At 44.6% G+C, this 22,356-nt stretch overlaps 1 protein-coding gene across 3 annotated transcripts in view; it reads left to right on the top strand.

Moving 5' to 3' along the window:
• Positions 1 to 22,356, top strand: part of LMBR1 (limb development membrane protein 1) — a 163,324-nt gene that overhangs the window by 29,485 nt on the left and 111,483 nt on the right. For 2 of the 3 annotated variants that reach the window (XM_004597520.3, XM_058660647.1), the window contains exons 2-4: positions 1,411 to 1,483; positions 4,140 to 4,179; positions 14,662 to 14,801. In XM_004597520.3, coding sequence (XP_004597577.2) covers positions 1,411 to 1,483; positions 4,140 to 4,179; positions 14,662 to 14,801 — 253 coding nt within the window. Of the gene's footprint in view, positions 1 to 1,410; positions 1,484 to 4,139; positions 4,180 to 14,661; positions 14,802 to 22,356 lie in introns of those variants that run through there. The other variant, XM_058660648.1, reaches the window with a different exon arrangement.

Below are 22,356 nucleotides of genomic sequence, written 5' to 3'. Positions count from 1 at the left end.
TGGGCCAGAAGTCCATCTGAGCCATGACTTGAACCTCGTGTTCATATGGAATAATGGCATGGAAGATAGCAACCCAACCCACTGCGCCACAGCACCCAGCACCTGGTTCTTATATTCTTTAAAGAAAAAAAAAAGACAAACAACCTGCCCCTGCCCCTCAAACTCTCAAACTGTCCAGGGACTTGTGCCAGCTGTCCTTTTGCTTCCCTGGCAGGGTGAGATGTGCTTCGGGGTTCTCTTCTGCTCGTTAGTATCTTCTTTGATTCAGAAAATGGTAGCTGCAGTTTCTTAGGTCAAGAGCCTTGTGTTTATTCTTGCGAGCCCTGTCAGGTCTGTTTTGAAAACATAACCCAGAACTTGATCATTTAACACTTCCACTGCCTGATCTGAGTCACCTCTCTTCTGGAGTCTCACGGTTCCTAGTCTCCCTTTCCCTGCCCCTGTCCATACCTCATTCTAGTTTATTTTCTGCACAGCAGCTAAAATGAGCCTTTTGCCCACAGTGTTAGATCGCATCACCCCGCTGCCTGTTATCCTGCATTGGACTGCCATCACATTTGGTGTAAAACCTAACCCTTAGTTCTACGAAGTCTTGTGTGACCTGATGTCTTCATTCTTGCCCCTTGTTAGAGTACATCAGAGCTATTACTGCTTTGGCCCTTTGGCCCTTTCCTCTTTCCTAAAGACCATGTCGTTTCCTCGTTTGTCACCCCCACAGTTGCATGTATTTCCTCTTTTCTCTCAGAACTCTTCAGACATTTTAAATAAATTACCTTTTGTTCTCCACCTTGAAAGACAGAGAAGCAGAGAGGGCGAAAGAGAGACAGACATATTTCTTTTGCTGGTTTACTCCCCAGGTGCCCACAATGGTAAGGAGTGGGCCAGGTCAGAGCCAAGAGCTGGGAACTCAGCCTGGGTTACCCATTTGGACAGCAGATCTCCACCTGTTTAGGCTCTCAGCTCCTGCATCCCAGGGTGCAAAGTACCAGAAAGTTAGAATTGGAAGAGGAGTGAGGACTCAAAGCCGTGTGCTCCAGGAAGTAGGCATTGCAAGCAGGTTCTTACTCCCTGTGCCACATGGCCGGCCCCATCCATTATCCATCAGTTTTGGTGCCTGCAGTCTTCAGATGTTCTTGAGACTTTTAGTGTAACTTGATATTAGATAGGGGTAGTGGCTGCTGGTTGTTTCTTACTATGATTTTAGAAACCATTTGATGGTCATGAACAAACTTCCAATGGTATTCAACTGGGCTAATTGACTAGTTCACATGAATCATTGTTCATTTTATATTAGGAAAATTATATCTTTTAAAAACTTAAGTGCTTTCTCCCTACAAATGCCAAAGATGTATCTTCTAACAGTAAAATGTATGTATAATTAAGTAATCTATCAAATTTGTTTCGTTTCAGATATGTTTTCTTCTTTTTGCCATTCTCTACGTTGTCTCATACTTCATCATCACAAGATACAAGAGGAAATCAGGCAAGTGGACACACTCTGCTTAGGCCCTTGACTCCAGGGCCAGCCCGTCCAGCAGGATCTGTATGTGTCAGAGCACTGCGCGTTATCAGTGCCCTGCAGGGCTGCGGCCTGTTGAATGTGCTGGTGATTGAAGTAAGCAGTTGCCTGTCCTGAGAGCACTAAAAATAACCTTCAGGGAATTTGACTACTCTTAGGGTCACCTTCTTAGACCAGACTACTTGTTTATCACAATTCTAACGTCCGGCTAAGAATAGTGCAGGACTACCTGGGACCTGGGAAATCCCAAGGTTTACAAGGCTGTTTGATTGCTTGGGACTGGGTCTGACTATAAACAGCCCTGCTCACCCGCCCCATCCCTTCTTTGATTACTAGAACATTTTTTCCCTCTAAAATAATATATAATTTTTAGCCTGTCAAACTACTCATTATATGTAATATTATTTTATATATTTTCTTATACAGTCAGAGGTACTATCATATTCCTTTTAAAAAATGAACTTTGTGCTGCTTAGTTTGCATATTTTAGATCAAAATTTTTTATAAGAATTTGAGAAATTGCCTTTCTGCCTTCTGTAAAATCTACATTTTTTTTTCTTTTTAAAGAAGTCTTAGGTTTTTTTTACCCTGTGATGCTGGCCCAATAGTAGGTGTTATATGAGTAAGGATTGTATGTATTAAGGGTTCATTGATATAGTAACCAATTTAAACTTGTCAAACTTCTGGAGGGAAGTAAGGAAATAGTGCTTGAAGATAAAGAAATATTACTTGACTCTGTTACTACACTGAAATAGATTTGGATTCCATAATCTCAAAATTTTAAAAAGCTGAAGATTAATGACAGATTCTTAGCCTTTTTTTTTAAAGATTTGTTTTATTTTATTATTTTGTTTATTTTAATTGGAAAGGCAGATATACAGAGAAAAGGAGAGACTAAGATCTTGCATCTGCTGGTTTACTCCACAGCTGGCTGCAACAGCCGGAGCTGAGCTGATCCGAAGCCAGGAGCCAGGAGCTTCTTCCAGATCTCCCATGCAGGTGCAGGGTCCCAAGGCTTTGGGACCCTCTACTGCTTTCCCAGGCCACAAGCAGGGAGCTGGATGGGAAGTGGAGCAGCTGGGATATGACCTGGCACCCGTGGGATCCTGCCACTAGGCAATCAAGCAGGGCCCCTTAGCCTATTTTTAAGACATATTGGCATGGTTTCATAGGTTATGGGTATAAAAGGAAGAGGAGATGGAGAGAAAGGACGATGATACTAGCGTTGTTTTAGAGGGTACGATAAGCAGAAAGTTAAATATTTATGAAGGTTATTTTTTGATAAAGAGTGGTAGATGAGTGACAAGGACCCTGTACCTAGCTGGTGAAGTATTGGAAATAAAAACGAAGACTATGGGCCTGGCGCAGTACTGTTATGGCTAAAGTCTGCACCTTGAACATGCCGGGATCCCATATGGGCACCAGTTCTAATCCCGGCAGCCATGCTTTCCATCCAGCTCCCTGTTTGTGGCCTGGAAAAGCGGTCAAGGATGGCTCAAAGCCTTGGGACCCTGCACCCGTGTGGGAGACCCAGAGGAAACTCCTGGGTCCTGGCTTCAGATTGGCTCAGCTTTTGCTGTTGTGGCAAGCTTGGGGAGAGAATCATCGGACGGAAGGTCTTCCTCACTCACTCTCCTCCTCTCTATATATCTGACTTCCCAAAAAAACCCCAAAAAAAAACCAAAGAAAGAAATGAAGATTGGAGATATAAAACCTTCAAGACTTGATGGCTGATTGAATACTGATTTACCATATAAACATGAGTTGTAATTATACTGTTTGTCCTTTGGTCATGAAGCTCTTTGAACAATTTATGAATAAGAATGGAGATTCAACAGAGTGGTTCAGATAGTTTCATTGATGCTGAAGCAGTGAGCGCTCAGAATTTCAGAGGCCTAAGGGGAGTGGCCCTGTGAGGACATTAAGTGTATGAAGACAAGGTGTGTTTTGTGTTGTAACTAGATACGGTGTCTTTAGTTAGAATTGTGTGTGAGGGGATAAAAGAGATGGCTGATGACAGAGAGAGAAAGAGAAAGAGAGAGAGAAGTATACTTCAGTATCAGAGTGAAGACTGTCTCCCAAAAAAAGATTTATATATATATTTCTGTTTATAATTTATGTAATTATGATTTATTGAGGTATTGTGAAGAATGATACAAGATAATCCTCATTATTGAGGTTACTAATGCCAAACTCAAATTATAGAAACATAGATGAGTTTTTTAAATTCTAAGTTTTAATTTCTGGTAAGGATTTGTTGGCTTTTACCAGCCAAATCTCATTTGTTAGCACTTTACTTAGCATCAGATAACAGTACATTTCCTAGTGGTCCTAAGTTTCCAGTGTAATTTTCTGGAGAACTAAGTATTTAAGAAATTTAAATTTTTATATGATAATATTGTTAATCAGGAGTTTTGAAGAACCCAAACAGTCTTTCCAAGTACTATTCATTCTGATTTAATGAGATTTGATTTTAGATTTGTTTCAAAAGAAATTCAGTTGTCTCTTGAAAATTCTTTCTGTTGAGTAGCTGATTTTTCACTATGTTTTTAAAAAATAAGTTAATAGAACAGTTTGCTTAAAGATTGAGGAATATTAATACCTTCAACCTTTTTTGCAGATGAACAGGAAGATGAAGATGCCATAGTGAACAGGATTTCGTATGTATTTCAAAGATTATTCTGATTCTGAAATCATTCTTGAAACCGAACCCTCAGTTTTGCATAGAATATGAAACAAATTTACTGCTAGCTTTACAGCACCTTTATCAAAATTAATCATATTATTCCAAAACAATACAAGCATATACACAGACATATACACACACGTAGATAAGTGAGGATTATCTACTGTTGAAATTTGCTTATTTGCAGAGCTGATGGATATTATGTCAGAGGATTCATCAAAGGACCTAGGCTTCCGTTTGGGAACATTTTGCCGGGTCATAAGGAAGAAAACCCTGGAGTATTTAAATGGTGTTGTGAGAAGTCTGAGCTGGTTTTGAAAGGGAGTAGGTATCTCTTCCGGTTAGCTGGAGAGTTACCTGCTGCAGTCAGGCTGGGATGCCCCGATTGTCCAGTAGGTTCCTTGTGTATCCTGGCAACATATGATAGGAATATCCTTTAATTTTTTGAGGTATCAAACTGGATGAAAAGATGAATTTTTTTTTTCTGGTAGATTTTGATGGATTAAAATGTGAAAGTGAACAGTATAGCTTCATAGGAAAGTATCTGTAGTCCATAATTTTTATTGATGTTTTAAAGCTTTTTGAAATAATTTTAAGTTTTTAGAAAAATTGTAAGTTGGCTATAGTGAACATTTTTCTCTTGAACTGTTTATGAAGTTTCTGACCAGAAACTCCTTGCATTTAGAATTTTTGAACGTATAATTCCTTCAAACAATTCTATCTCCTATATTTCTACCGTATAGCCATCGAATTAAGACATTAACATTGTTACGGTACCACTCATATCCCAATCAAATTTATGACTTGTCCTAACAATGTCCTTATTGCAAATGTCCTTATTAACATCATGTGCTTTATTTAATTGTCATAGTCCTTAAGTTTTCTCCAATACTTCACTCTACTGACCATGATACTTTTGAAGATTACAGGAAAGTTATTTGATTTTCTCTGATATTTCTTCGTCATGATTAGTGTCAGATTATGTGCCTTTTTCCTATGAGGAGAGGGATTGTAGGGAGGGAAAGGGTATGGAAAGGAGGAAATATTGCCTGTGGTACAAATAAACAGTGAAGCGCTGTTCACTCCTGAGGAGAGACGAAGCACTAGTACGGCTGCAGTGCGGATGCCCCAGGAGTGTGTTAGAAGGAAGACGTTGAAAGGTCACGTGGTGCGTGAGTCCGTAAGGGTAAGTCCATCAGAAGGATGATGGCTGCCGCGGAGGAGAGAGAGTGGGAGCATCTGCTTCCTGGAGCAGTTGATTCTGGTGTATGTTTTGAAATGAAAAGAGGCGGTAATTGTGCATCCTTCAAAATGGACTAAATGCCATTGAGCTGTTCATCGAAAAACGGCTCAGTCTTATGTCATTTGAGTGTTTCCTCAGTAAAAAGTGCCTTCCACATGAAAATAACGTGAGCAAGCCCGATTTGATTGTTAACTGAAAAAGGAATATAAATGGACCCTGATTTACTAGATTTCATAATTTAATTTATTTTAAATGCCCCAGGGAAGTTGGATAAGAAAGAAAAGCAGCTGTAATTTCATACTGAAAATTCTTGTTCTGTGGGTTAAAATTGTACACAGAAGTTGATGTCTGAAATTTCTAAGATTGTAAGTCTTGGTTTTATTGGTAGCTCTATGACATTTGTGAGGATTTTAAGTGAATAGTTTCTTTTTCTGAATTATTTTCCCTTCAAAAACAACAATTCACTCACCTCGAAAAGGCCACAGTGTGTTATAGACTGAATGAAGGGTAGCCGGTGCTTTCCACACGAACCTCGTCAGCCACAAAGGACAAGTCAAATGCACCTGTCATCTTCCATCCATTCCTCTCCTCTCCCCTTTCCTCCCCCCTTCCCTCTTTTTTCCTTTCCATTTGTGTATCATTTTGGTTGTAGATCTACTTAAATGCACTTGCAGATCAATAATTTATAAATAGAAAAGGACACTTTACTTTGCCTTTTACCGTTAAAAGTATGTTTACTGAAAATGTGGCTGTGTACTATTTCCTGGCGATAAGTGCCCACATGGAGGCTCTGCTTTTTCACTTAAGTTATTTGTTTGTAATTTTATTTATTTATTTGTTTATTTGGAAGGCTGAATTAGAGAGAGGGGGAGATAAAAGATCTTTAAGCTGTTGGTTTCCCTTCTCAGATGGGGCCGGGCCAGTCGGGGTCTAAGCATGAGCTCCACCCACATGAGCACCAGGGTCCCAAGTACTTGGATCATCTTCGCTGTTTTCCCAGGTGCAGTAGCTGGGATCTAGGTCAGAACGCATCAGCCGGGACTCACGGCTGTGCCCCTCTGGGCTGCTGGTGTCACAGATGGCAACTTCAGCAGACGCACCACGGTACTACTGCTAGTGAGTCGTGCAGCGGAGCAGCTGTCGTGGCATAGCCAGGCAGGATGCGTTTGCCCATGAGTCCATGAGATGGAGAAACAAAGGTTCATGTTCTGCACATGTAAAACAGAGCTCCCACCTGCTGTGAAGGACTGCGTGGGCTGAATAATTTATGCCAAAAAGCCAATCGGATTGGAATAGGGTGTGCTTCACGCACGGTAGTTAGGAAATCAGCATTTCCTCCCTCTGCTCCCTCACACTCATCACTGAGAGGTCCACGGTGAAAATCAGGCAATGCTTACGGACGAGGAGGCGTGCTCCTCAGTCTTGCACAGTGTTGGTGATGGCCGGTGCCCTCTGTCCACTCGAAAGGGCTGCCTGTGGATGGCTTCTCTCCTGCCCAAGCCAGATGCAGAGTTCTTCCCTCGGCCTTTCTCACACCCCTTTCAGGGCTGTCTGCAGTTTCTCTCTTCCGCCTGAAGTGCTTTCCTCTTACTCTCACCTACTCGTGCCCCCAGGTTAACGCCCTTTACTTTTCACTTCCAGAACATAGACTTGTCGAGAGCTACTCTCAGCTAGGGATTGGACTTGGGTTAAAGTAGTTAATAGGAAGATACAGTTTCGGGCCTGGTGCGACAGTGTAGCGGCTAAAGTTCTCACCGTGAATGCACCGGGATCCCATATGGCCGCTGGTTCTAGTCCCGGTGGCCCCGCTTCCCATCCAGCTCCCTGCTTGTGGCCTGGGAAAGCAGTCGAGGACGGCCCAAAGCCTTGGGACCCTGCACCTGCTTGGGAGACCTGGAGGAAACTCCTGATTCCTGACATTGGATTGGCTCAGCTACAGCCAATGCGGCCGCTTGGGGAGTGAATGAACAGACAAAAGATCTCCCTCTCCATCGCTCCCCCTCTCTGTATATCTGGCTTTCCAATAAAAATAAAAATAAATATTAAAGAAAGATATGGTGTCTGCTTTCACAGATGGCTTTTGAGCCTGAGCCAGTGAGGAGGGTTTCCATGCAGGAGATAGGGTCTGGCATGGAGTGTCAGAATCCAAGGGGTGAGGATGGCCCCCACATGGGTTGTTTACCTACGCAGGGCAGAGGGGGCGTCGGCCACAGGAGGATAAGGACGGTGTCAGAGTGCAGGTGGGGAAGGAGAATGTGCAGGACAGTCTAGAGGGAACATGTTAGAGCAGGCTGGAATTGGCCCTGTAATAGTTTGATCACGTCAAGGGGAGGGGCTGATCCATTAAAGCTAGTATTAAGGTAAGGGGGACAGAAGTTACTGAATTGGAGCTGCAACTTCCAGTGTCAGCTCACGTTTTTCAGCCTACAGGGAGTTGCATAACTAAATGCAGAAGTAACTGAATGTGTGTGTATGTTTATACATGCAGAGCGAAGACTGCATTCTCTAGCCATGATTTCTGTGAATGTTGGGGAGAGTGGCATCCCAGTAGCAGGAAGTTTATTTAGGACTTAAATACGCACTCCTGAATCTGACTTTCCATCAGATAGAACTAGGGTTCCCTAGGGAGATGGCTGACTGTAGGGCCAGGGTAGAGAAAAGTATATCATTTTGTACAACTTCTTGCACAGGAGGCAACTATATGCCCAAGGAAGGATGGGGCCATTTTGAAAGAAAACAGGATCCTTCGGCATGTCTCACACTAATTGGGGACAGTTTGAACCTTAAAATAAGTAATGATTTTAGCGAATCCTGACCTGCTGAATATATAAAGCAATCTTGCATCCATAGTGAAAAAAATAATGAATAAATTGAAAAATTGACAAGAATGGGATTTTTCCTAGTTTCAAACTGAACTCCCCATAGAATACTTACTAGTTAAAGGGCAAGGGAGAGGGATGACTGTGGTGTGGCGAGCCCTGACAGACATCACCTTAACCAGTGATCAGAGAATCCTAACACACCTGGTACCAGTGGACATACTGGTGGAAAAAGGCAGGAGCAGTCACTTCTGTGGTATTTCTCTTGGCAGGCACGTCAGACTGCGATGTCCAAAACGCAGTGCCTTCCTACCCCGTTTAACCTGTTTGCCCTACTTCTCCATATCATTGGATCAGCCCAGGTCTTCCAGTTGGGCCCTTAGGCCTCTGAGTCGTCTTTGGTGCCTCGCTCCAACCTCATTGTCAGCAAGTCCTGTGGATTCTGTTGTTAGACTCTGGTCCAAATCCTGCCGTCTTTACTACAGCCACGCTGGTCTGAGCCCCAGCAGCTGTTGCCCACTGGCCTTCTGACAAGTGTCCTTGGTCCCATCCTGGTCTGTGGTCAGGACGTTTCTCAAATTCTGCTCTTGATGCCATGCAAAAGAGCTGCCATCCTCCCAGTAGCCCAAGACATTCCGTGATTTCTCCCTCTTCCATGGCTACCCCAATACCCCTTCTGTACAACCCTGAATTTTCTGTATCCCAATCAGTGGCCAGCATGGGTCAGCAATCTCCTCACCTTTGTAATAAACACTAAAATTTTAAAAGAACTTTATCTGCTTGCCCCATTACGCTTCCATCCCCGTATCCTCTCGTTTTGTCAGATTTCAGGTCCTGCTTTTTTTTTTTTTAAAGATTGGAAAGTCAAATTTATAAAGAGAAGATAGACAAAGATCTTCTATCCAATCGTTCACTCCCCAAGTGGCCACAGCAGCCAGAGCTGAGCCAATCCAAAGCTAGGAGTCAGGAGCTTCTTCCAGGTCTCCCATGTGGGTGCAGGGTCCCAAGGCTTTGGACCCTCCTCTACTGCTTTTCCAGGCCACAAGCAGGGAGCTGAATGGGAAGTGGAGCAGCCAGGATATGAACCAGTGTCCATATGGGATCCTGTGTGTGCAAGGCAAGGACTTTAGCTGCTAGGCTACCGCGGCTGGCCCAGGTCCTGCCTTTTTATTTGGGAATGGGTGGTTGGCCTTAATTGCTGAATGTATGGCCAAGTGTTATGAGAGCCAAGGAGGAGAGAGGAGCTAACTTTCCTAGGTAAAAGAGAAAGAGATAAGTTGTGAATTTTTTCACAGGGCAGGTGACTTTTGTTGAAGCCTGTCTTGAAATTCCTTTGAGTTTGCTATGTGGAGTATACAGATGGTATCCTAGGAGAGAACAGACTGCATAGGGGATTGGAGTTCCACACACCCACTGATGTTTGGGCATTGAGAAGGTCAGAGAGCTCTAAGTGTAGGCTCAAGTGTGGGAGGAGCCCGGAGTAGCTGAGTTGGCCATGGAATGGTGAGAGTTTGGACTTAGTCTTAGTTTTGGCTTTGAAAGGAGTGTTCGCTGTCGAATCAACTTCCTCACCTGATCGGAGAGCTGGCTTGAGGTCACTCATTAGCTCACCGCTGCCTGCACTGGCTGTGGGTGCTTAGCTGGGCACCTTTCCAGGTGCTTTCCACAGGGAATGTGGTGTCTGTTCAACAAACACTTGGTTTATCACTGACTTACTGCTATTTTTGGTTTTTGAGAAGGAATACATACACTACTGTTAGTTGCCACAAGATGGCATTGGCCTCCAGGTTTACTGTTAGATGTGTATTTGGATCATTGGACATTTTCCCCCTGCTTTTTCTTACACTTTTGTATATTTATTTTTACATTCTTTCTATATTTCAGTGAAAATACATGTTAATATTCTATCTGTAAGGTTGGTAAAGCTCCCTTTTCCTTTGCTCTTTTATTCTGTTAAAAATTTTGTAGTTAGACAATTAGGCATCTGTGGTAAAATTTGTAAGCATTTATGAAATGTTTAAATGAGACAGAGCTCCTTACAATCTCATTCTGCTGTTGGAATGTTACGTACTTATATACCTTTTTTTAAAAAAGATTTATTTTTATTACAAAGTCAGATACACAGACAGGAGGAGAGACAGAGAGGAAGATCTTCCGTCCGATGTTTCACTCCCCAAGTGAGCCGCAACGGGCTGGTGCGCGCCGATCCGATGCCGGGAACCAGGAACCTCTTCCAGGTCTCCCACATGGATGCAGGGTCCCAAAGCACTGGGCCGTCCTCGACTGCTTTCCCAGGCCACAAGCAGGGAGCTGGATGGGAAGTGGAGCTGCCGGTATTAGAACTGGCGCCCATATGGAATCCCGGGGCTTTCAAGGTGAGGACTTTAGCCGCTAGGCCACGCCGCCAGGCCCTATACCATTTTTTTTTTTACCTCTGTTTTCCTTTCTCCTTCCTCCCTCCTTCACTCCCTCCTTCACTCCCCTTCCCGCCCCCCCGGGGTAAATATTTAATTGTTTATTTGGAAGCTGAACTAAAGAGAAGGAGAAGCAGACAGAAGCATTCAGTCAGAGGCATCTTCTTCTGCTGGTTCATTTTCCAGATGGCCGCAGTGGCCACAGCTGGACCAGGCTGATGCCAGGGGCCAGGAGCTACCTCTGGGTCTTGTATGTGGGTGCAGGAGCCCAAGTATCTGGGCTGCCTTCTGCTGCTTTGCCAGGTGCATTTGTAGGGAGTGGTTTAGAAGTCAAGCAGCCAGGACTTGAACTGGTGCCCAGATGAGATGCCAGTGTTGTCGGTGGCTTAGCCCAATATACTACAATGCTGGCTCCTACCTCTGTTCTATTAGTAACATACAAATGTGCTTTTGGGGATGGGGATGAAGATGGGGCTGAAAGAATATGCATTAAATTTATTTGACCTGGGCCCGGTGCGATAGTGTAGTGGTTAAGGTCCTCACCGTGCACGCGTCGGGATCCCATGTGGGCGCCGGTTCTAATACCTGCGGCCCTGCTTCCCATCCAGCTCCCTGCTTGTGGCCTGGGAAAGCAGTTGAGGACGACCCAAGGCCTTGGGACCCTGCACCCACATGGGAGACCTGGAAGAGCTCCTGGCTCCTGGCTTTGGATTGGCTCAGCTCTGGCCGTTGCGACTCACTTGGGGAGTGAATCATCGGATGGAAGATCTTCCTCTCTGTCTCTCCTCCTCTCTGTATATCTGCCTTTCCAATAAAAATAAGTGAATCTTTAAAAAATCTTAAATCTTAAAAAAATTGTTTTGTTGAATTAATTTATTTTTGCATAAGCCCTATCTTACTTTATAAATTATAAAATGTTTTAAATATTTTTCTCTGGTGCAAATTTAAACTTTTGTTTTTAATATTATTTACATAGTTGAAGAGGGATTCATGCCCACATGGGTCTCCAGTTAGGGTGGGGAGGGTCAGGTTCAAGGAAGGCGGGTGGGACAAATGTTTTAATTTGGTTTTCTTCTGTGCTGTGTGTGCTGTGGGCTAGTCTGGTCCATCCCACATTTCAGCTGGCTCCTGTGCACATCCGTGGATATTGTGGCTTAGTTCAGCTCCCAGACGCAGCCCACGTGTATGCTGATGGGTGCACTTGCCTGGTCCAGCCTGGGCTGTCCCTCCCTGGCTCTCATGCTCACCAGAGGGAGCTGCAGCCTAGAGAGGCGTGTCAGCAGTTCCCTTACTAGGCCCATCTTGAGCCTGCCAGGGCATATGTGTGGTCCAGCCTGACATGACTTACACACAGTCCTGGCATTTGCCAGCAGGTACTATGGTCTAGCCTAGCTGGCCTGTACCCATGCTGGCTCTTGTGTGTGCCAGGGGTGCCTTAGCCCTGCCCAGACCAGCCTGCCCCACCCCAATTCTCACGTTAATCAGTGAAAACAGTGGCGCAGAAAGGGAGTCTCCAAATTCCCCTACCAGACCCACTCCCTGCCCTGGGTCTTATGCATGCCAGTGGATACTGCACCTCATTATGAGATGGCCCACCCCTAATTTTGGCATTGGCCATCAGGTGTAGCAGCTCAACCCAACCTGGCTCACCCCCAGTCCTCATATGAACTGGTGGGTGGGTGTTGTGATCCAGCCCAACCCAGCCTGGCCTGCACTCCATCCAGGCTCTCGCTTATGCCAGTCTGTGCTGTGAACTGGTTCAGCCCAGCCCACCTCCGGCTTGGGTACTCATGTTCAACAGCAGGAGCAGCAGGCTAGCAGGGGAGTCCCCTAAATTTTCCTACAGGGCTGCTCTTAGCCCTGGATCTCATGTGTGTTGGTAGGTGCTGTGCATAGCCTGATGTGGCCAACTCCCAGTCCCGCCATTCACTGCAGCCTAGCCTGACTGGCCCACACCTGTTCCGGCTCTCACTGGTGGGTGCTGCGGCCTCGCCCAGCCTGAGTCAACCTCACACCTGGCTCTTATGTGAACCGGCAGGTTCTGTGGCCTGGCCTGTCCCACATGTTTTCTGGTTCTTGTGAGCACCAGTGGATGCTGGAGCCTCGCCCTGTCTGGCCTGATCCTATACCCGGCTCACATGCATGCTGGTGGGTGCTGCAGCCTTGCCCAGCCCGATCTGCCCACATCCCTGCTCTTGCACTCACCAGTGGGAACTGCAGCCTAGCAGGAGAGTCCTGCTGGTTTCCCTTCCAGGCTTGTTTCTAGCCCCAGAATATGTGCATGCTGGCAGGTAATGCAACCCAGCCTGGTATGACCTGCTCATCCACAGTCTTGCTCTCACTGGCAGGTTGTTGCAGCCTAGTCCAGCTGGGCACTGCACACACCCAGTCCTGCTCCCGTGCTGCAGCCTGGCCCAGCCCCGCCTGGCCCGGACCCTACCTACACAAATGCCGCTTAATGCTTCAGCCTTGCCTGGCCTGTTCCTACCCTAGTCCTAGCCATCATGTTCCCCAATGGGAGCTGCGGCCAAGCAGGAGAATTCCCTGTATTCCCCTACCAGCCTGGCTCCCAGCCCTGGATCTCATGTGTGCTGATGGCTCATGCCATGCCTGGCATGGTCCTGACCTTTGTATGTGCTGGTAGGTGCTGTACCTGGTCCAACCTGCCCCACCCCAGCCCCAGCTCCTGCGAGTGTCAGGTGAGTTCTGTGATCCAGCCTGGCTCACCACTCACAGCTCTCACGCAAACCCCAGGTGCAAGTCCCACAGAGGTGAGCCCACAAGCGCCCTGTGCAATCTGCCCCCAGATACGTTTTTTTTTTTTTTTTCTCATTTTGCATCACAGCGTGATGTGGCCCACCCCCTGCTCTGATGCTCCTCTCCAGGTAACTGTGGCCTAGCCCAGCCATGACTGTCCCCCAACCCTGTCTTTTGAGTTTGCTTGCAGGCAGCAAGCAATGCTCTTAGCCAGCCCGGGTCTCCTACATGGGTGGATTCCTTGACCTGATCCAGGGCATGCCCTCCAGTTTTGCTGCTCTAAGCCACTCTGTCTCAGCTCCATTGCCTGTGAGTGCAATGGTCTGGCCTGGTCTGTGGAACACCCCAGAAGTCATTCCTCCCTGGTCAAACATGCCCTCAGCTGCTGCCTGTTCAATCTGTCTCCAGCCCTCCTTTTCAGGGTAATCTGCAGTGTCACCCCCTCCACCCCTGGAGGCTGAGATGGCATGTCCCAGCTTGGGGTTCTCTGCCTTTCCCACACACGTTCAAACAAACAAAAAGGAAAAAAACAACTATGTTAGCATACCTGTATAGTTAACACAGATTTGACATTAACTAGGCCCAGAATGCCCACCAGCTTCTGGTTGGTTTTCTCCTAGCAGGCTATGACTTGCCTAGGAATAAGGCAATTTAGGAAGTTTCCTGCAAGTGGGGAGATATTTTTCATAATACAATGTTATTTTTAGTTTCTTACTATTTACTGCTGTAACTTAGTTAATTTTTACATGTCTTGAGAGACATCAGGCCAGTGCTTTTGTAAGTTATCTTTCCCCCTCTGAAATAACTATTTTAAATTAATGTGCTTTCATGCTAAAATAGTTGTTATATTGCTAGTAGCATATATTTGTCAAGGTTGTTCATTAAATGCAATTGTTAAATAAATACTTATAGAAAAGGAATGATAGCACAATTTGTCCTTTGCAAAATGTGTGAAGTACTTTGTTTTCACTGCGTACCTTTTAGGTCCTACTTGTGAGACCTTATGCTATTTTCATAGAGTGTGGAGTTGCAGAGTGCATCTGGTTTAACTTCCAGGAACAACTGTATATAAGAACATGAATTCAGGAATAAAAACCCCGTGCATATGTGTAATAAAATCATTGTTGGTATTGTTCTGAGTACTGTATTGCCAGTCCTGCTCTGTAGGTGCTCCTGCTGCCTGTTTCCGGCCCCTTCCTCACGATGGCTCTTCTCTCTTGCAGGTTGTTTTTGAGCACCTTCACTCTAGCAGTGTCAGCTGGGGCTGTCTTGCTTTTACCCTTCTCAATAATCAGCAATGAGATCCTGCTTTCTTTTCCTCAAAACTACTATATTCAGTGGTTAAATGGCTCCCTGATTCATGGTTAGTATATACTGCTAAACATAATGAATATTTTTTTATTGCATCTTGTCTTTACATTTTTCTCTTTTTAGTTTGTTTTAATCATTCGCAACTTATTGCAAGAAGCCATTTGGGTCCTTACAAAGCTAGAAAACCAGATTCTGTTTACCATTCCTTTTCCTAGTTGTAAAAGACTTTTCTGCTTAATCAGGAAGTGGTTTGTTTGGTTTTTTTGTATTTACCATGATTTTGACACGTTTTCGTTTAAATATTTGGGAAGAAAAATTCAGTTGCTCTGGGAATGTCAGAGGATTTGAACTCCCACTTAACACTAAAAAGCAGCAGCCAGGGCTGGCCCTCATGATGTGGGAAGTTAAGCCGTGACGTGGGACACATGGCTTCTGTGTCAAGGATCATCCTGCCCCTGGGATGTGTCCTGGGAGGCAGCAGGTGATGTCCTTGCGGCCCTGCCGTCCTGGTGGGAGACCTGCTGGCCTCTGCCTCGCCTAGCCCAGCCTGTTCTGGGTCTGGGAAGTAAACCAGCACGTAGAAGATCTCTCCCTGTTTGCCCTTTTCTCTTTTTGTACCTCTGCCTTTCATATAGATGCAAATAAGAATTTCTAAAAATTCTGTTTCAAAATGTTTCTTTTGTTGTGTATGTTTATGTGGTATATGGGGAGAAAGCATTTTGTCAGGTACAAGCATTAAAGTTAATGAGCCTTGGTGTTTCAGTTCAGTCTTGGCTGTGTTTGTTAAGTGGGCTGGCCAAGGTAAGTTCTTAGTCTTAGGATGATGAATAAAGTCACTGCCCTGCAGTCTTATTTTTACTGGTAATGTCTGTGGACACCTTTCTCTTAAAGAGGCACTTACTAGGTGGTAGGCATTATGACTGCATTTGAAGTGGTTTTTTTTTTTATTATTCTGAAGAATCTTACTTTTCTTTACATAGTAGTGCTTGTGTATGAAGCTGTTTCCTCTCAGAGTATGCTATCATATTCTTTTTTTGAGTGATTTTCACATTTATAATTACCTGTTAGAATTTATTATAGCTCCTAGATTTTATGTCTTGCTCATTCTGCCCTAAGCTCCCATTTTATTAATGTTGTTAATTTGTGTTAACTAGTTATGTTATTATAATTCTATTAGCATCATTAATTGATGTTATTAGTGTTAACGGTTATATAATTTGAGAGTTAGATGGGTTAGATACATTATTTTGAAAGCTGTAGGCAGGTGACAAAATCAGGACATGCCATTTTCCAGATGAATTTTCATTTTGATCCAAGTTTTTCCCCATCCCATCGAACAAACAATTGTATAACTAGTGAAAACAATTTTTGTCAAGTTCGATCTTGAAGAAGTGTAGTTGGTGACAAGAATTTTCTAATATTTGAACTCTTTGATGTGATATTTTTAAAGTAATAGGTTTCTTACAGATTTTTTTCTCTTAGTAAAGACTCTTCTTTTGCACTCATTAATGGTAAGGTGTCCTGCTTTAACATTACTTAAGCTAATTTGCCACTTCACCTAGAAAGAATGAGGCCAGAGAGATCTTGTTCCCGTTAGATTTGTAGTTTGTCAGTTTAGAGTTGCTGTTAACAAATAAATGAAATAATGTACCTAAACTGTTTAGTGGTCTAAACTGGGTTATAACTCTAACAAGGCATATGTCTGTAGTGTTATAATTATCTTTAGAGTTTTAAAATTATATAGCAGGAATATATAGCATGATCATAGCATGATTTGTAGGTATTACATAAAAGAAAAAAAAGGATTCATTTATTTGAAAGAGTGACAGGAGAGGGACAGACAGAGGACTTCCACCTGCTGTTTCACTGCCTAGGTGACTGCAGCGCCTGGGCCTGGACCAAGGCAAAACCAGAAGCCCAAAACTTGGCCTTCAGCATGTGCTAGGGACCCAAGTGCTTGGCCATTACCCACTTTCTTTTGGGCTGCATTTTAAAGGAAGTTGAATCTGAAGCAGAGCAGTTGAGGTGTGACCCGATGCTTGTACATGGGATGGAAGCATCCAAAGAGCTGATTGAACCTGCTGTCACCACAGTGTCTGCCCTCAGCATCTCACCTGCTGTACCACAGTGTCTGCCCTCAGCATCTCACCTGCTGTACCACAGTGTCTGCCCTCAGCATCTCACCTGCTGTACCACAGTGTCTGCCCTCAGCATCTCACCTGCTGTACCACAGTGTCTGGCCTCAGCATCTCACCTGCTGTACCACAGTGTCTGCCCTCAGCATCTCACCTGCTGTCACCCAGTGTCTGCCCTCAGCATCTCACCTGCTGTACCACAGTGTCTGCCCTCAGCATCTCACCTGCTGTGCCACAGTGTCTGCCCTCAGCATCTCACCTGCTGTGCCACAGTGTCTGCCCTCAGCATCTCACCTGCCGTTGCCACAGTGTCTGGCCTCAGCATCTCACCTGCTGTTGCCACAGTGTCTGGCCTCAGCATCTCACCTGCTGTCACCCAGTGTCTGCCCTCAGCATCTCACCTGCTGTACCACAGTGTCTGCCCTCAGCATCTCACCTGCCGTTACCACAGTGTCTGCCCTCAGCATCTCACCTGCTGTACCGCAGTGTCTGCCCTCAGCATCTCACCTGCCGTTACCACAGTGTCTGCCCTCAGCATCTCACCTGCTGTCACCACAGTGTCTGCCCTCAGCATCTCACCTGCTGTCACCACAGTGTCTGCCCTCAGCATCTCACCTGCTGTCACCCAGTGTCTGCCCTCAGCATCTCACCTGCTGTACCACAGTGTCTGCCCTCAGCATCTCACCTGCTGTCACCACAGTGTCTGCCCTCAGCATCTCACCTGCTGTACCACAGTGTCTGCCCTCAGCATCTCACCTGCTGTCACCCAGTGTCTGCCCTCAGCATCTCACCTGCTGTCACCCAGTGTCTGCCCTCAGCATCTCACCTGCTGTACCACAGTGTCTGCCCTCAGCATCTCACCTGCCGTTACCACAGTGTCTGCCCTCAGCATCTCACCTGCCGTCACCCAGTGTCTGCCCTCAGCATCTCACCTGCTGTCACCCAGTGTCTGCCCTCAGCATCTCACCTGCTGTCACCCAGTGTCTGCCCTCAGCATCTCACCTGCCGTTACCACAGTGTCTGCCCTCAGCATCTCACCTGCCGTTACCACAGTGTCTGCCCTCAGCATCTCACCTGCTGTCACCCAGTGTCTGCCCTCAGCATCTCACCTGCTGTCACCCAGTGTCTGCCCTCAGCATCTCACCTGCTGTCACCCAGTGTCTGCCCTCAGCATCTCACCTGCTGTACCACAGTGTCTATCTCCATTGTCTTGTTTTCACAGGCAGAATCATTTATTCTTCTAATGGCATATTACATGGGTTTTTTTTTCAGATTTGAAATAGACAACAAGTTGTTCCCTGGTCCTGAACTCCGTTTATGGAACATTTTATTTTCCTTAACCATTTTCCTGTTGTTGCGTGTATAGAGTATTTTCAAATTTTGATGATTATTTTGAATTTCTGGTAATTTTCTTACATGATGATTAGAATGAAGATTATTAGGCTAGTAGTGAATGTTATTGCCACAGTACTAGAATCACTTTTTGTAATTTTTGCTTAGATTCTTCTGACACCGCATGATGGCGCCTTTTGTTTTTAACTGCAAATTCAATAGCATTGAATATTAGTAATTTGAAATCCTCACTAAGGGGCAGAAGTTGTGGTGCACAGTTCAGGACACTGCTTGGCATACCTGTATGCCATGTTGGAGTGCCTGTTTAGTTCCTGCCTACTCTGCTCCTGACCCACTTTGCTGCTAAAGTGCCTAAGAGGTGCCTAAGATGATGGCCAAATACTTAGGTTCAGACCAGCTACAGGGGAGATACCCACACTGGAGTTTAGGCTTCTGGCTTCAGCCTCTTCTACTCCTAACGTTTGTGGGCACCTGGGGAGTGAACCACTAGACGGAAGATCTCTTTCTCTTTGTCTCTCTATCCCTGTTGCTTTTTCAAATAAATAAGTGGATTATAAACATGTTATAATCATTAAATTATTATTTATGGTTATTAAATTTGTTAAAATTACAATTTTAATAATTTTTACTGAATGTGTTTTAATTTATGAGACATAAAACATGAATGCATCATGTTTTGTCTTTAGTTATTTATTTTTGATGTCTAGAGTTTACATAGTTTAATGTTGTCTGGTCTTCTTGACTGCTTTTGTGTGAAGATCTTTCGTTATCTTGACATTTGACAGCTATTTATTTTTTTCTTGCAAATGGTTTTGTATCTGTTTAACACTTCATTTCATCTGGAGTTTATACAGGTAACTGTGTTTATTCTTACTTCTTTCCTAAAGTTACCTGATTGCATCAGTATTATTAGTCGAACATTTCCTTTCTCTCCTGATTTTGTGCTACCTTTTGAATTTACTGAGTTATTGTAATCTTTTTTTTCTGAGCTCAGTTGTGCAGATTTTAGAGTCTGAGAGACCTGGGCTTAAATTTCAGCTCTGTCCTTCACCTGCAACTATCCTGGTCAGACTGTTTAAGCTTTCCAAATGTTTGGTCTGTCACATGGACATAATTAGGTCAGGTTTGTTGAATTATTGTATGGAATGAATTAACTATTACCACAGTTTAAAGCACCCCGCCTAATAATGCCTGGTCCGGAGTAAGCCAGAAATAAATACTGGGTTTTACTTTGTGTTTATCTCTCTGTTCCTAGGTCAGTGCCATATTAGTTTTTTTTCTTTTTTAATTAATTACATTGCATTATGTGACACAGTTTCATAGGCTCTGGGATTCCCTCTTCCCCTCCCCGTGCCTTCCCCCCATGGTGGATTCCTCCACCTTGTTGCAGTATTGTAGTTCAAGTTCAGTCGAGATTCTTACATTGCAAGCATCTACCAAGCATAGAGTCCAGCATCTCACTGTCCAGATAAATTCATCATTTCTTGGGGAGACCATCTCTGGTCTGAAGGTAGAGCTGGCAGAATATCATCCTGATCAATTGAAAGCCCCAAGATAACATCAACAGCAATTTACAACATTATGGAATTAATTGACATGGTATTGAGTAACCAATATGTTAAAAAGAATGCAAGTTCTGAACCACATCCTGTGGCTACTTCATTGACATTTGTTTTAGTTTATATACAGCCGGCTTCTATACACCTTTAAGTGGCAACAGGGTACTAATCAGCTGTCTTGTGTCTGTTTTCATTTTAGTATTTAGCAGTTTATAGTGTTGAAGTATAATTTTGCTGAACCTGGCTGTTTTTAGGATGGTCTAAACTGGCTTATAACTCTAATAAGGCATATGTCAACAGCTTAGGTGCAGAACAGTTTTAGGAGGGGTGTGCAGAGAAATCTTCAATACCCTAGTGAGGAGTAACTAATCATTTGTGTCCTACCTAGTAAGGTATGTGTGAATCCATGCTGACCGTTTCCTGTCTGATTCTAAGCTTTTGTTGTTCTCTGTCTATCCTAGTTTTTTGTTTGTTTGTTTGTTTGTTTGTTTTGTTTTGAGGGGCCTCCGGGGCGATCCTGATGGTCATTACAAGAGAGGGTGGGGATCCAAAGTTGGAACTCAGTAAGGACCAGAGAAAGCTCCTCTCCCTAATCCCGAAGGAAGTTTACTGTTCTGTTTCTGAGGACCGCTCATGGCTGCTGGCTGTTGTTCCGATGACCTTGCATCCTACAAGGCAGGATTTGGGCTTCTTCCATCCAGTGTGGTAGATCCAGATGGGGGTGGGTGACCTAAGAGTTCTCGGCCTCCGAAGGCACTCCAATTCCCTGTGGTCTTGAGTGCCGTATTGTTTAATCGACACTCGCTTTACTTTGAACCTTTTAAGAAATTTATGTTTTTAGTCAAGGTTTCTTTTTTTTTTTTTATGATCAAAGGTATTAGTTTTTTTTTTTTTTAAAGATTTATTCATTTTTATTGGAAAGGCGGATATACAGACAGGAGGAGAGACAGAGAGGAAGATCTTCCGTCCGATGATTCACTCCCCAAGTGAGCTGCAATGGCTGGTGCTGCGCCGATCCGATGCCAGGATCCAGGAACCTCTTCCAGGTCTCCCACGTGGGTGCAGGATCCCAAAGGTTTGGGCCGTCCTCGACTGCCTTCCCAGGCCACAAGCAGGGAGCTGGATGGGAAGTGGAGCTGCCGGGATTAGAACTGGCACCCATATGGGATCCCGGTACATTCAAGGCGAGGACTTTAGCCGCTAGGCCACGCCGCCAGGCCCAGTTTTTTGTTTCTGTTACATAAGGTGGGACATTACAATGCTATGGAAATTTATTTTTTAATTGTTTAGTTACTTGTTGTAAACAAGTCCCCATCACAGACAGATATGTGATGTATGCATATGTGTATGCTGGCATGTGTTTATGTAAATAAATACTTGGTGTAGCAGTTTGGAAAGCAGAAATCACAATTTGGGCCCTCAGCAGTGACAGGTTGATCTTAGTGAGTGGAAGTTGCTGTTGCTGGGCTCATGCATAGCCCTGTTCATGCCACCATCACTGCTTTGCTCAGGAGCCCGGGAGACAGTGACGGGGAGACAGGGAAAGAGACTGGTGTCCACAGTTGGCCTTCTTAGCCTCTGTTTCTTAAGTCCTCTGCTAGGTCATACTGTGGTGAACACTGTGAGACATTTGTGCCTGTTCATGGACATCTGCCTACATGTCTGTATCCAAAATTTCCAGTTATGTTTCTTTGGCAATAGCCTATTAACTGGTCTTTCATTGCACATTTGTCCCTTTCTCCTTCCAAGAAAACTAAACAACCGAAGTTCCAGCCATGGTTCTGCACACTAGGAGGACTTTCCTAAAGTTCTATCTGTAAGAAACCCTGTAGTGCTGCAACTTTGCGTTTTCAGGTGATGCCTGCATGTCAGGCAAACCAGGAGTGCATCACAGGGAACTCCACCCAGGGCCCTAGGATACAGGCTGAGAGAAAGAAGGGGTTGAAGCAGGAGTGGAGACCATGGGAAGCCATTTTATGTAACTTCTTACACCTTCAGAGTCACATACATTTACCTAACTTTTGATGATGGATACTGTGTGCATGCCAAGTTTATGGCTTCGTAAGTCAGATAATATCCAGCTTGTGATGGGCCCATGATCAAGCTTTGGATTATTTTAAGACTCAGTAACAGAGCTGTCTCTTAAAAGGAGAGTAATTATGCGTAGGAGATGGTGTGGCCTTTTCCCCAGATCCCAAGGACCTGTGCTGCCGTTCATCTACAGGTGCCTGCCAAAGGCTCAGACGGTACTGCTGTTTTCCTCAGACCCATCAGGCACCATTGGATCTGCTGGATCCTTTGGTCCAATGACAGAGCAGCTTACACAGTGGTCTGGACCTATTGTAGATCCTTTTGTTCTGGACCCCACTCACACCTAACAGCTAGTCAGGTCACTCAGTAAATAGGTCAAAGTAATATACCCAGATGAGAATGTGTTGTTTGAATAATCAAAATAAGCTGACTATATATGCGATTTCTTGTTGTAAGGAGAGGCTAGATTCAGCAACTAATCTTCCATCCTAAAAGGAATGTTTCCTATCACTGAACCTCTAGAAATTTC

This window comes from Ochotona princeps, chromosome 2 (genome assembly GCF_030435755.1).
Source record: "Ochotona princeps isolate mOchPri1 chromosome 2, mOchPri1.hap1, whole genome shotgun sequence".
Taxonomy (NCBI): domain Eukaryota; kingdom Metazoa; phylum Chordata; class Mammalia; order Lagomorpha; family Ochotonidae; genus Ochotona; species Ochotona princeps.
Note: the sequence above shows the minus strand (reverse complement) of the source record. Positions and strands in the feature narration are given on the sequence as shown.